This window comes from Chelonia mydas, chromosome 3 (genome assembly GCF_015237465.2).
Source record: "Chelonia mydas isolate rCheMyd1 chromosome 3, rCheMyd1.pri.v2, whole genome shotgun sequence".
Lineage (NCBI taxonomy): Eukaryota > Metazoa > Chordata > Testudines > Cheloniidae > Chelonia > Chelonia mydas.
The window spans coordinates 96819347-96834683 of NC_057851.1; the positions used below are offsets into that span (position 1 = coordinate 96819347).

At 47.0% G+C, this 15337-nt stretch overlaps 2 protein-coding genes across 10 annotated transcripts in view; one reads left to right on the forward strand and one right to left on the reverse strand.

Moving 5' to 3' along the window:
• Positions 1–11809, reverse strand: part of EPB41L2 (erythrocyte membrane protein band 4.1 like 2) — a 281497-nt gene extending 269688 nt beyond the window's left edge. The window contains exon 1 of the mRNA XM_043542908.1: positions 11656–11809. The gene's annotated coding sequence lies outside the window, so the exon portion shown is untranslated. The remainder of the gene's footprint in view (positions 1–11655) is intronic.
• Positions 10374–15337, forward strand: part of AKAP7 (A-kinase anchoring protein 7) — a 141569-nt gene continuing 136605 nt past the window's right edge. For 3 of the 9 annotated variants that reach the window (XR_005224701.2, XM_037894798.2, XM_037894802.2), the window contains exon 1: positions 10379–11220. Coding sequence is in view for 7 of the 9 variants with exons in the window: in XM_037894798.2 (XP_037750726.1) it covers positions 10956–11220 (265 nt within the window). In the remaining 2 variants the exon portion in view is untranslated. Of the gene's footprint in view, positions 11221–15337 lie in introns of all 9 variants that reach the window. The other 6 variants (XM_037894796.2, XM_037894800.2, XM_037894799.2 and 3 more) reach the window with 5 other exon arrangements.

The window sequence follows — 15337 nt, forward strand, 5'->3', positions numbered from 1 at the left end:
TGGAGCATGCCCTGCAGCTGCTGATTGGTGGGACCTCCCTGTCCCAGTACTTCTCCATGCCTTGCTCTGGTTTAGTTTGGGATCCATAAACCCCATTACATACCCTCGTTCCCCTCAGCTCCAGAGTCATGAGGTGGACTATCGCTGCCTCCCCTGGCCGCCTCGTGAAGAGATGTTCACAGTTTTATGATCTCTGTTGGCTTGATGTAGCATTTCAAAGTAGTATGATTGCAGAGACAAATACCACCATATGATTCAGGACTTGTGGTCCTTCATGCACTGTACTGATCAGAGGGGTCTGTGGTCAGTCACTGGCCAGAATGGGTGACCCCACAGGTAGTAGTCTAGGCATCTACAGTTCACTTTAATGCTAAAGCCTCCTTCTCGGTCACCGAACAGGTGACTTTCTGGAAGAACAATTTTTTTTGCTAAGGTAAAGGACAGGATGTTTCTCTCCCCCACCGCTTCTTGGGACAGTACGGCTCCAAGGCCAACTTCAGATGCATCCATTTGCAAAATAAAAGACTTCAAGAAGGCTTTGGAAACAAAAGAGGTTCCTGGCTCAGTCATTCTTTTGATATCCATTAGACCCCATTTTCCTAATTTGCTTATGAGAACGTAAGGTGGGACTGTGACAAAAGCCTTACTAAAAACCAAGATCACAGCTACTGCTTCCACCTCCATCCAGGAGGCCAGTAACCCTCCCAAAGAAGGAAATCAGGTTGGTTTGGAATGATTTGTTCTTGACAAATCCATGCAGGCTATTCCTTATAACCATATTATCCTCCAAGTGCTTACCAATTGACTGTTTAATAATTTGTTCCAGTACCTTTCCAAGTATTGGCTATAGGCCAACTAGTCTATAATTCCCCAGGCCCTGTTTGTTCCCCCTTTTAAAGATCGATATTATGTTAGCCTTGTCCAGTCTCCTGGGACCTCACCTGTCCTCCAGGAAATCTCAGGCTAATTTCTAACAGTCCCGAGATTGCTTTACCTAGTTCTTTAAGTACCCTAGGATGGATGTCATCAGGCCCTGCTGACTGGAATACATGTAACTTATCTAAATATTCTTTAGCCTGTTCTTTCCCTCTTTTGGCTTGCATTCCTTCCCTCACATTGTTAATATTAATTATATTGAGTATCGGGTCACCACTAACCTTTTTTGTGAAGGCTGAAGCAAAATAGGCATTACACACTTCAGCATTCTTCATGTCATCCATTATTAGCTGAGTAGAGGACCTACACTTTCCTTCATCTTTCTCTTGATCCTAATGTATTTACAGAATCTCTTTGTATTGGCTTTTGTATCTCTTGCTAGGTATAACTCATTTTGTGCTTTAGCCTTTCAGATTTTGTCCTTACATGGTTGTTCTATTATTTTGTACCCCTCCTTAGCAATTTATCCATGTTTCCACTTTTTGTAGGATTCCTTTCTGATTTTCAGGTCATCAGAATGGCTCCGTTAGGAGTTCTGCAGTTTCTTATCTTTCCTTCACACTGGGATAGTTTGCGGTTGCACCTTTCACATTGTGTCTTTGTGAAACAGCTCTCCTGAACTGCTTTTCCCCCTACATTTTCTTTCCACGGGATCTTACCTACCAGTTCTCTGAGTTTGATAAAATCTGCTTTTTTGAAGTCCATAGTCCTTATTCTGCTGTTCTTCCTCCTTCCTTTCTTTAGAATCATGAAATCTACCATTTCATGATCACTTTCACCTGAATTGCTTTCACTCTTCAGATTTGCAACCAATTCCTCCATGTTAGTCAGACTCAGGTCTGTCCTCCTGGTTATTTCCTCCACCATCTGAAACATGAATCTCTCCCCAGTACATTCCAAGAACTTGTTGGACATTTGTGTTTTGCCATATTATTTTCCAACTTTGCCTAAGGAGTTAGTGTCCCCTTTCTGCCATGTCTTGTGTTTTGGATATTTCTGTTATTTGTTCTAGAAATGCCTCATCCACCTTCTCCTCCTCTTGATTTGGTGATCTATAGCAGACGCCTACCATGACATTGTCCCTTCCCCCCTTTTATCCTCACCCAGAGAGGTTTGCCTCTCACCTTCTTTTGGACCTCAGAACCAGTGTATATATACTCTGGACATAGTGAATATATTCAGGACAAGGGCATCCATTGTCATTTGTTTCAACATATCAAATGCTTGCTGTTGGGGACCTGCCCAGTCCCACTCAGTATCTTGCCTTGTTAGCAAATGTATGGGTTCTGCTACCTCAGGCAGATGTGGAAAGAAAATATATCATTCCTATGAAGCGCAGTACCTCTTTCATATCCACTTGGGCTGGCGTGTCTCTGACTGCCTTAATCTTGTTGGGATCTGCTTTCAGTCCCTCTGCTGTGAGCAGATTTCCAATGCATGTCACCTTGTGCTGTTTGACTCACATTTTGGAGGGATTTAGTTTTATGTTCTTGTATTGCGGAGGAAAAGCTTGTAATTTTCTGTCATGGTCTCATTCATCTTCTGTATCATTGCTCCCTTCACCTACACTGAAGATATTATCTGCAATTATTTCCATCCCAAGCAGTCCTTCTGATGCTTGGGTGAATCTTCTCTGGAAGACTTCTGGTGCTGGGCTTATGCCCACTGGCACATGCAGCTGTCCGTAGTCACCAAACGGTGTTGCAAAAGGTGTCAGCATGCTGGACTCTTTATCCAGGCTTATGTGCCAAAACCTGTTCCTCACATCACAGACCATAAAGATTCTGGCTTTGGAAAGTTCTGATAAGATGTCATCAGTTGTGGGCAGTGGATAGTGGCATTTTTTCAATACTCGTTCAGTGGCTGTGGGTCTTTGCAGATGAGTAATTTGCCTGATGACCTCTTTACCACCACCATTCTGCTTATCCAGGATGTACTGCCCTCTACGGGAGCCATGATATGCCTGCTCTGCAAACTTTTGAGCTCCTTGTGTACTGGATTACATAGTACCCCTGGAATTTTACTTCATGGTAAGCACACAGGTTCCACTGTAGGCTCTACTTCCAGTTGCCGCTTTCCTTTGATGCACTCATCATCTTTGAAAACACTTCTCTATGCTTTCAATATTGGCTCCATTGTTTGTGGGACTCTCCTTTTGCTCCTTGCACCGCAGCTATACAATTCTGATGCTGCATGCTGGTCAGATCCTTGGTTTATATGGCGCACTCCCCAATAGGAGTCTGTTGTGCTTACTATCCACCACCACAAGCTTCAGTTGGTCTTGTATTATTTTGGGGGTTGGTTACTTTGAAGTCACATTTTCCTCTGGGCTGCATTATGCTCTTGTTATACATTATTAGAATATACCTGTCAAAGAAGAGGCCCCGCTATCCAGCTGAAATTGCACAGGGCATTTCCCTACTAACATCATTGCATGCACAGAGGTTAACATTGTCCCTTGTTGCTTTCCTGTCCCAACAGCTTGAACCTGATAGGGTTAGGGTTATTTCCAGTGTGAATTTGTCTAGCTTCAACTTCCAGCCATTGGATCATGTTATACCTTTCTCTGCTAGATTGGGATTCTCTTTCCTGCTTGGGAACTTTATTCCAGCCATTCTGGGTTTTCTGCTGTGTGGGTCTCTTGTTTAAGCGGTGGCATCCAATGCACAAGTTTCCTTATAAAGTTCTGGTTTGCCCTGTGGGTGGCAGAGACTTGTCATCGGTCTCCCTCTCAGTTGCTCTGTAGCCAGTCAGCTATTTCTGAAGCACAGCCACTTTCCAGCAGGTTGCTGCCCTTTCCTGTGACAAGCTTCTCCCTTTTAAGCTTGCTTCCGCCAGCTGTACCAGGCTCTACAGGTGTGCCTATTTGGTAGTATTTGAGCTCAGAGGAGCTCATTAGCCTTCTCCGGATTGGAATGCGGGTGTGCCCCATCATGTACCCCACCCTTCAAGATGGTAATGGGCTCCTGGTTGTGTGTGTCCATATCGCCAATTTCCCTTAGGGAAAGAAAAAAAAATCAGCATTGGCATGACCTTTCCCCCAGTGATGTTGTACTTTGGACCTATATGATTGGAATGCCAGGTACCCCTACATCATACAGGGGTTTATGTCCTTCATGATATTCCACCTACATAAGGGAGCAGGATCGATGATCAACGAGAAGCAATTGCAGAACAGGTAGTACCTGAGAGACACTGTGGATCATTTAATTGCCAGTGCCTCTTTCTCAGTAATCAAATAGGCACTCTCCCTGGGGAACAATTTTCTACTTAAATGTAGAACTTAAATGTAGGTGCTGTGTGAAAGCACAGCACCTAGGCAGACATTTGAGGCGTCCGTATGCAATATAAATTATCTTGGGAAAAGTTGGGATTGAAAAGGACGAGCACCTGACAAAGATGTATTGTCAAAGTGTTAAAAGTGTTCTCACAGTTTATAACCCGTCGGATCTTCCTGGAGTTACTGCCTTTTATAAGGTCTGTTAGGGGAGCCACGATTGAAGGGAAGTTAGGAACAAATCTCCAGTAATATCCAGACAGGCTCAGGGAGCGCCTCACTTGCCTTTTTGACTGGGGGACTGAACATATGGTTAAAGCCTGCGCTTTGTTGATGACTGGCTTCAAGAGTCCATCTCCTACATGATATCCTAGATAGGTCACCTCCATGATTGCTAACTTACATTTTGTTAGGTTCACTGTTAGACTGGCTTCTTGTAGTAATCCTAATACTCTCTTCATATGTTATAAGTGATCTTCCCATGTGGAGCTATAGATGAGGATATCATCCAAGTAGGCAATGGCATATTTATCTTGGGGGCTGAGAACTTTATTCATGAGCTGTTGAAAGTTGTTGTGGCCCCATGTAGTTCCTAGTTCAAATGGCATGGCCTTTAATTTAAAGTGCCCAAATGGGGGTCAAAAAGGTGCCCTTCTCTCACAATGAGAGGGATTAGGGGATTTGCCAATGTCCCTTTGCGAGATTGATGGTACTAACGTATCTATGCTCATCTATCCGTGGCATTCGATAAGCATCAAATTTTGAATTGGTGTTAACTTTACAGAAATGGATACAAAAATGAATCCCACTATCAGATTTGGGGACCAGAAATATAGGGCTCCTCCACTCACTTTTGGACTCTTCAATTAATCCCATTTTTACCATTGCCTGTACTTCTTCCATACTATGTCCCACACTATGTCTCAAAATAGGAGTTAGGGATTCTCCCTAACTTTTTTGTCCAGGTGTTGTTTCTAGGTAGTGGTGGACTTAAGTGAGTTTTTCTGAGTATTGAGAAGAACAGATGAGCGAATCTCTCAGTCATTTGGGGGAGTTGTGCTCTTTGTCTAAGAGAGTGCAGCACCTACCCTCACAAGTGTCACCCCTAGCAAATGTGGATGTGAGGTCCTAATTTGGGGCTTGCAGGGAAAGGAGTTATCAGCAAACTTCCGACATTTTCCATGGCTTAAGAAGATTCACAAGATAGATTATGGTCTCTTTTCTTCCGCCTGGTAACCGTATTTCATGACCTACCAGTCTTACTTGCCTAGTTACCTCAAAAGGACTCTGCCAACAGCCCATTAATTTAGATTCGCCTAATGATAATACTAGGACTCAGTCTCCTGGTTAGAAAATACGCAGATGGGCCCCTTGGTTATAGGCTTGTTCTTGTGTTCATTGCACCTTCCCTAGGTTTTCCCTAGAAAATATACTCAGCCTTTTAAGGCATTCCCTTAGATGGATAATATTCTGGGTCATTTTGATGGTACTTGCATCCTATTCCTCCCAGCCTTCATGCAGCAAATTTAAGATCCCCTAAGCCAGGGGTTCTCAGACTTCATTGCACCACAACCCCCTTCTGACAACAAAAATTGCTACACAATCCCACAAGTGGGGACCAAAGTCTGAGCCCACCCAAGCCCCGCTGCCCCAGAACCCGAATCACCAAAAAAGAAAATAAACCTTCTATTGGTGGCATCTGACTCAGATGATGAAAATGTATGGAGCCGGAGGAGATGCAGAAGTGTAGGGGCTAGGGCTGGAGGTTCTGCTCCTTTCCCCACTGCTCTTCCCAGCAGGCAAAGGAGCAGAACTCCCAGTCCTGCCCCCTACCCTTCCACGGAGCTGCGTCTGTTCAGAGCCTGGAAGGGCAGGGGGTGGGGCTGGGGTTCTGCTCCTTTCCCTGATGGGAGGGACAGAGGGAAAAGGAGAAGAACACCGGCAGCTCCTCTGGCTGCCGTAACGCTCCCAGCTCCCCCTGTTCCTCAGCCCTGTTCTCCTGCGAGGTAGCTCTGTGGAGGGGCTGAGGGCGTTACACCATAGTGGCTATAAATAGCTTACTGATACAGCATACCAGACCGTACCAGCTTACTTGCACTGCTGAGCAGAACCCATCATCAGCATGGATGTATGTCCTCTGGAATGGTGGTCGAAGCGTGAAGGGACACATGAATCTTTAGCGCATCTGGCATGTAAATATCTTGTGACACCGGCTACAACAGTGCCATGAGAATGCCTGTTCTCACTTTCAGGTGACATTGTAAACAAGAAGTGAGCAGCATTATTTTCTGCAAATGTAAACAAACTTGTTTGTCTGAGCGATTGGCTGAAGAAGGACTGAGTGGACTTGTAGGCGCTAAAGTTTTACATTGTATTATTTTTGAATGTAGTTATTTTTTATACATAATTCTGTATTTGTATCTTTCATGAGAAAGATATTGCACTGCAGTACTTGTATTGTATTCATCAATTAGGTGAATTGAAAAATACTATTTCTTTTGTTTTTTACAGTACAAATATTTGTAATAAAAATCTAAAGTGAGCACTGTACACTTTGTATTCTGTGTTGTAATTGAAATCAATATATTTGAAAATGTAGAAAACATCAAAAATATTTAAATAAATGGTATTCTATTATTGTTTAACAGTGCGATTAATCGTGATTAATTTTTTTAATCATGCAATTGAGATTAATTTTTTTAATCACTTGATAGTCCTAATAAATAATAATATCATGTTAGTTCAGTAACCAGGTTTTCTGGGGGAGGAAGAGGCTAACACAGGAAAGGAGGGGAAAGCAAGAAGCACAACAGACAGGGAAAACTGAAGTTGAGAAGCTGAGGTTCTAAAAAGAAAAGGAGTACTTGTGGCACCTTAAAGACTAACCAATTTATTTGAGCATATGCTTTCGTGAGCTACAGCTCACTTCATCTGATGCATACTGTGGAAAATACAGGAGATGTTTTTATACACACAGACCATGAAAAAAAATGGGTGTTTATCACTACAAAAGGTTTTCTCTCCCCCCAACCCACTCTCCTGTTGGTAATAGCTTATCTAAAGTGATCATTCTCCTTACAATGTGTATGATAATCAAGGTGGGCCATTTCCAGCACAAATCCAAGGTTTAACAAGAACGTCTGAGGAAAGGGGGGGGGGAATAAACAAGGGGAAATAGGTTACCTTGCATAATGACTTAGCCACTCCCAGTCTCTATTCAAGCCTAAGTTAATTGTATCCAATTTGCAAATTAATTCCAATTCAGCAGTCTCTCGTTGGATTCTGTTTTCGAAGTTTTTTTGTTGAAGGATAGTCACTTTGAGATCAGAAATCGAGTGACCAGAGAGATTGAAGTGTTCTCTGACTGGTTTTTTGTGCTGGAAATGGCCCACCTTGATTATCATACACATTGTAAGGAGAGTGATCACTTTAGATAAGCTATTACCAGCAGGAGAGTGGGGTGGGGGGAGAGAAAACCTTTTGTAGTGATAAACACCCATTGTTTCATGGTCTGTGTGTATAAAAACATCTTCTGTATTTTCCACAGTATGCGTCCAATGAAGTGAGCTGTAGCTCACGAAAGCACATGCTCAAATAAATTTGTTAGTCTCTAAGGTGCCACAAGTACTCCTTTTCTTTTTGCGAATACAGACTAACACGGCTGTTACTCGGAAACCTGAGGTTCTAAAGAAGCCAGATTTCTGTCAATTAGTTTAGACTAACAAATGTTTGACTAGTCAGTAACTATGTACTTCCCCCTCCCCATCTGGTATAACTGAATTTTGGGCTCTGTGCTGAATTCCTTACTTGCCTAAGTCTCCCAATGAAGTCACTTAAAGTGTTTCTTGTACACAGAATACAGGATCTGTCCCCCTCAGCTGGAAAGGAAATAGCTGCTTGAATGCCACATCATGCTGGTAATATTCACAAAGCTTAAATTAAAATGGTTTTCTAAAGCTAAGTCTGGATTCTCTTATATGGATTCTCTCTCCTACATAAAACACTTTATAGTCTTGTATTTTTCTTAAAACTCTATTTGGGTCAGAAAATCAAAGTAGATAAAACTGCACAACAATCTGGAGCAATCAAATCCAAATTCCCCACCCTTTGATCCAAAAAGACCATTTTAAAAAAAATTAGGCACACACTTTTCCTTCGGTATAGGATGTGTCATGTCCCAAAATGTATCAAGAGTTTTCTACCACACTTAACTGTTCAATGACACCCTGGCTTTGCAGACTAGATTTGTCAGTATTCTCTGGAAAGTGAATCTTTTTGCTTAAAGACAAGTTTTCTTTGGCAAGAGCAAGAGAGACAAAAATGTAGTTCTCTAAATCATTTAAAATAGTTTCCTGCTTTGTACTCATATTTTGCAGAACACTGCGAGATCCTGTAGTGGCGTCCAAATCCTGTGTTTTGGAAGCATAAGTTAGACATCTGTTGCCTTTCGTGTACATAGTACTGTACATTGTGTGTGTAAAGGATGTCAAACAAATTAAAATGTCTCTAAAGAGATTACACATCCGAAAAAGGCCTGGGTAGAAGTACAATTACCCAAACAAAACAACGCCCTTCATTTAAAAAACTAGATAGTTATATAAATTGTTCTTAGCTAACAAAGCTATCCATCACATACAAAACCAAAGAACATAAAAGCAAGAAAATACTTATTAAGAAATCTACAATTCTTACATTGTCCACATGATAAACAAACTACATTATTCTTCTCTAGTACAAAGAAATGCATTTTTCAATCAAAGCACAACTTTAACTCTGACACATTATTTTTGTTATATGTATTCTGGTAAGGAAACATGTTACATGGGAAATATTATCGGTTAAAGTATCGGTTACATTTATCAACTGACAATAGAATTTGTTATGGCACTTGCAACGGCCATTTTTTGAGACTAGGTAAGGTTACAAAACTGCCCATTTGCTGCTTTTGAAGTGTAGCCATCTTTCTTTAAACCATGTATGTGTGTGTTCCCCCTCCCACCTGCCTCCTGGTTCGGGGGTGTGTGTCAGGGGACAGGGGTGTGGATAGGGGTCAGGACAGTCAAGGGACAGGGTGGGGTTGGACAGGGGGTGGAATCCCGGGGGTGGGGCAGTCAGGGGACAAGGAGCATGGGGGGGTTGGATGGGTCAGGAGTTCTGAGGGGAGCAGTCGGGGGCAGGAAGTGGGAGGGGGAGGATAGGGGGCAGGGACCAGGCTGTTTGGGGAGGCACAGCCTTGCCTACCCGGCCCTCCATACAGTTTCGCAACCCCAATGTGGCCCTCAGGCCAAAAAGTTTGCCCACCCCAATCCAGAATGTCAGCTTTGCTTTGTTCTTCATTCCATCAGAAAAAAACACATCTGTGGCCATCTTTGTTCTTACTTTTTCTTGACAATTTAACTCATACTTTCACTCTGTGGGAGGTGACTTTTCTCCATCCCAACTGCTCCTTTCTGAGGTTAAGCTGGGCTTCTTTTAATGAAGTCTGTGCCACCAAAATCTGAACAAAGGGTGTGCTGCGCTCTAAACTTAAATGGTAATGAAAATCCCAAGGCTGACTTGCTTTGCCCCTGGCTAGTATCCATAAAGGGTATAATTGCTCTGCAACAACAAAACAAAACAACCCCCACACACCCTGTGACAGCAAGTTTCAGAGCCTGTGTCAACTGACTTGGGTGCACTACAAAGCTAAAAATAGCAGTGTAAACGTTCCTGTTGGAGCTGGAGCCCAGGCCCTTCCTAGGGGTTAGTTTGAAACCCAGACACAATTCCCAGAGGGCATCTGTAAGATCCAATATTAGTTTTCCTAAATATATATGGTGTAGTTCTACAACTACTATGAAACGCATTAAATATCCACCTGTCTGACTGTTGCACTCTAGGTAGTACATTTATGCTCTAGAAAAATTTGTTTAGCTGAAGCTCCAAATCGCCATTGTGCAAACAGAAATTTTCATAATGACGTTTTGCGCGAGGCCACGAGTTTAAGTTCACAGCAAACACACAGAGAAACTAAACAACAAATAAACACTCTTGTGCAACCTGACACTTTATTTACGGATGGAGGGGCGGCCAGGCCAAACCTCTGTGAGGGGAACTGCCACCCTATGCGCCCGGTGGGTCGCGTTGCCCGGAGCAGGAATTTGGACCAGCCCTGCGGGACAGGAGCCAGCCACTCAGTGGGGTCCCTGGCAGAGCTCACCCCCTCCCCCGGGACAGGACTCCAGACCCCTGCCACTTGGAGCGCATGGGTGTCACGGGCACTGGCCTCCGTGCGCTCGGGTAACAGCCTCCCCCTGAAAGCCACAAGGGCCGAGCCAGCAGCCCAGGTCACGCTGCGCTGGCGATGCCCAAACTCTACCCGCGTGCCAGGAGAGGGGACCCCGCCCCTTAAGGCCTGGGGCTAAGCGGCCCCGATCCGCCGCCACCAGCCGCAGCCGGAGGCAGGACTCCGCCCGAGCTCCCTCCGCGGGATCAGCCCCTCCCAGCGCGCGAGCCGGAGCCAGGGCCAGGCACGTACTTCTCCGAACCAGAGAGCACCGATCCCCGCGCGACACGCGCGCGGGCAGCGCTCCCGGCGTCCCCAAGCACTGCACGCTGGGAGTCGTAGTCCCCGGGAGCCACCTTCCCTTCTCTCTCCCAAGCGCGCTCGCCCCCTCCGCCCCGGAGCGCGGTGACTGAATTTGGCCCCTGTCCCGTCCCGTAGCGGTGGGACGACTCTCGCCCCTACCCACCCCCTCCAGTCATGCGGAGGCTGCTGTCGACTCTCCGATTCCACCACGCCCGGCTAGTGGCGACGGCTGCCGAGCTCCCCGCCCCGGGACACAGGGCGCCACCGGCTGGCTGGGGGGAGCGGCGGGCAGCGGCGGCCGCTTGGCGGCTGGGTTCGGGGCGCTCCATGGCGCAGTGCGGGGGCGTCGCCCCGCCCTCACCCGCCGCGGAGGAGGCGCAGGGGCCGGGGGCAGCCGCCGGGGACCCACCCCCCAGAGCCGGCGAGTCCCTGGAACATGGTGAGAAGGCGGCCGGGCGGCCCGGGCCTCAGAGCCCCCCCGGGGTGGGTCCCGCGCGCAGCCGGGCTCTGACCCCCGCCCCCGGTCCGGTCTCGCCCCAGCTCGGGCCCCTGCTTTGCAGCCAACTCTGCCGAGTGCGGGGCTAGACCGCGCCGCTGCGAGCCCGGCCCGCCGAGTGCAGGCACCAGCCCCACCCCGCGGCCAGCCGGCCGCCGCGCCTCTCAGCATCGCCTGTCGTCGTCCCCCCGCCGGTGCTAGGCGGGCGGGCGGGCGTGTGTGTGTGTGTCCCGCCACCAGCGCTGCTGTGCTGGCTCCAGCCACGCCACCACTGGCGGTGCCGCCCTCGCTCCCGCGTCCCGGCCCAGGCCCACCTGGAACCAGTCCCAGTTAACATGGGCCGGTACCTTGTGCGCAGCCGGAAACCCCCTTTTGTACCTGCACCGAGGGAAGGGAGGAGTCAAGGCGCTGCCAAGTCCTTTTGCCCGAGCTGGGGTACTGTAGTAATAGTCTCCACTCCAAGGAGCTCACACTGTAAATAGGCAAGAGCCAAAGAAACTTTTAGCCCTCTGTTTGCAGAGGGGGAACTGACAAGAGATTTAAGTGAGGTGAGGTAATTCCCAGAAGGCGATGACAGAGCAATGAGTGAGCCCACCTCCCCCGAGTCCCAGTTCCGAGCCATAAACACAACACCATCCTCCCTGTAAAGCAGGAGGGAGGAAGAAAGTGCAACATGTGGAGCAACATCCACTCTCCTTCCTGTCTTTGAGGGTAGGAAGAGACTAAGGTTGCGTAGACGGTATCAGTACAGCCCTGTTTTTGTCGTTAGTGTATGACTCATTTAACTGACTACAACAGACAGGGTTGTGTCCACATAGCAGCTTTTAATATCAAGTTGTTTGAGATATTTTAGGTGCATCAACATCTACCAACTCAGGCAGCCAGGGTGTCAGACCAGTCTAGGAAAATCTGAGCAGGTATCCCCTCCTAGAGTATCTTAGTAAAGAAGAGAGTGTGCAGAGGACATTTGCACAGAGTGGCAGCATCAACATGGGGCATATGAACTTTGGTATATTCTTTCACGCAGGCAACCTGAGAGAAAGGAAGATCATCTGTACTAATTATACAGAGGCATAGTTAGGGTCCTAGCTACACTGCAAAAGTAGTGTTACCAGCTAGTTGCAGAACAACAATGGAAACCCTATGCCTTTCTTGGTGACAGATTTCAGAGTGGTAGCCGTGTTAGTCTGTATCAGCAAAAAGAACAAGGAGCCCTTGTGGCACCTTAGAGACTAACAGATTTATTTGGGCATAAGCTTTCATGGGCTAAAACCCACTTCATCGGTTGCATGCAGTGGAAAATACAGTAGGAAGATATATATACACAGAGAACATGAAAAAATGGGTGTTGCCCAACGCCCACGAAAGTTTATGCCCAAATAAATTTGTTAGTCTAAGGTGCCACAAGTAATCCTTGTTCTTTATGCCTATCTTATGGCCAAAGCAAAATACTCCTAGCTTTTGCAGTTTAACAGTAATGTTAATAATGTGTGGACAGTAACCATAGTTAGAGAATCATTTCCAATTGTAAATGCTTAAACTCTTATGTATAGTTTTAACATACACCTCCATCCTCCTTTTCCTTTGAAAGGGACAAGTTAAACACCAGCATTTAGATCAGCGGGTTCTCAAACTCAGTTTACCTTAGGGCCAGTGCCAGTACTCAAATCCTCCAAGCGGGCCAATGATGTCACTGATGCCACCCAGAACCTGCCCCCCAAAACTCCACCCCCCACCTGCCTAAGGCTCTGCGAGGGAGTTTGGGTGGGGGAGGAGGTCTGGGGTAGGGGATTGGGGTGCAGACTCTGGGAGGGAGTTTGGGTCCAGAAGGGGTGAGAGGTTGGGCTCTGGGAGGGATTTTGGGGGCTGGTGGGGTAAGGGGAGAGGGTGCAGGCTCGGGGAGGGGGTCGAGGGTGCAGCGCTTACCTGGGGCTCCAAGGCAGGTTGGGTCGGGGGGGCTCCGTGCACTGCTGCCCCCAGGCACTGCCCCCGCAGCGTCCCATTGGCCGCAGGGGCGCTGGCAGCGCATGGAGGCACAGCCCCGCCCCTCTTTGGGCTTCAGGGAGGGGCCGGCAGCCACTGGAGCAAGCAGGCAGACGCCCCTCAGCTCCACTGTGCTGCCGGGCGCCTGGTGGCAGCAGGTGGGGCCAAGGGAGAGACCCGGCCCCAAAACTGCCGGAGCCCCACGGGCCACATTGGGGAGGCTCGCGGGCTGGGAGTTTGAGACCCCTTATTTAGATCCTCAAAATCCTTGTTCAGCTGCCACCAAACACAGCATCCAAAGTCCTTAGGTGCTGAAATTTCCACTGGTAAAGTCTCAAAAGGCAGCTAAAAATCTGCCAGTGAGTATGCACACAAGTGCTTCAGTCCTGACACCTGGGCACCTAGCTCATGCCTAAGTCCTGGCAGAATCCTTAAACTAGGTGTTCCCCTGCCTATCTTACCTTGATGCCCAATATGGTAGGCAGCTTTTGAGAACACCAACCAGATCAGGCCCCGCTTGAAACACCAGTGGAGGAAGTGGTGCAACCCCTCCCCCCTCCCCCTGATTACCTTTGTCCAAGTGTTGAGAGCACTCACCCAGGATATGTGAGACCACAATTCAATTCCCGCTTCTGCCTGAAGTTGAGCAGGAACTTGAGCTCTGTTCTCTCCCCTCCACCCAGGAAGGTGCCCAACCCACTGGACTATAGGGTATTTTGGGGCAGGTCTCACCTTGAAAGGGAGGGGAAGAGGAATGCAGTCAGATATATTTAAATAGATAAGAGCTATCCCCCTCTTCTTATATTCCTTTTGTTAAATCACAAAGTGTATTTTAGATGATTGTAGGGATCAGAACTCTTAACTCTTTCCTATTTTAAATTCAGATATGCTGCTTTCCCCTACTGAAAGATGCTCTCATTTTTATACTAGAAAATTTGGATGAGACGTGCCGAGTCACAAATAGGTTATGAAAAAGGTGATTTGTGCTTAAGAAGGTAGTTCCATTTGCATCCCTAACTTTTGACCTATCATAATCAGACTTCAGTTGAGAGGTAAAATGAGAATGAGAGAATTGCAGCCTATTTAAAGGAATGCCAGTGGCACTGGAACATTTTTAATAGTGGGCATGCTGAAAGCCAGCCCTCTTAGCCCCTCTGTGCTCCCCAATCCCAGAGCTGGGGCCGGGAGCAAGGCCACATCTCTGGGAGGAGGGGGACTCGGACAGGGTAAGGGGCCAAGGCTGTGGCCACAGCTGGGGGTGAGCACGGGGCCGGCAGCTGGGACCCTCAGGCGCGGGGCTGGCAGCCGCATGCAGGGCCAGAAGCGGAGGCATGGGGCCGGCAGCCAGGACCCTCAGGAATGGGACTGGTGGCAGCATTGGGAGCAAGAAGTGTAGGCGCAGGGCCGGGCTGTGTGCAGGGCCTGAAGCAGAGGCGTGGGGCCAGCAGCCGGGACTCCTGGGCATGGGACCAGGACCCTGCTGCAATACCCCCCAACTCCCCGTGCCTATGAGGAATGCTATCACACACAAATTGTGTGTGTGTGTATATATATATATATATACACACACACACAAAAGTTTTCAAAGTAGTAATAGCCATCAGTTTCACCATCTCCTTAACTATGAATGTCTGTCAGTGGACTACCATTTTACTGATACTTCCCCAATAAAAGTTTCACTCTGGTAACTGAAAGAGAGTCAGTTATCCATTAGAGTGAATAAAAATGAGGGAGTATTGCAGTTTCATATTAAAATTATAAAGATCTGGCTAAGGTAACTAAAGTGAATTTAAAAAAAATAAAATCCCCCCTACTGTTCCTCACACGTTCTTGTCAACTGCTGCAAATGGCCCACCTTGATTATCACTACAAAAGGTTTTTTTCCTCTCCTGCTGGTAATAGCTCACCTTACCTGATCACTCTCCTTACTGTGTGTATGGTAACCCATTGTTTCATGTTCTCTGTGTATATAAAATCTCCCTACTGTATTTTCCACTGCATGCATCCGATGAAGTGAGCTGTAGCTCACGAAACCTTATGCTCAAGTATATTTGTTCATCTCTAAGGTGCCACAAGT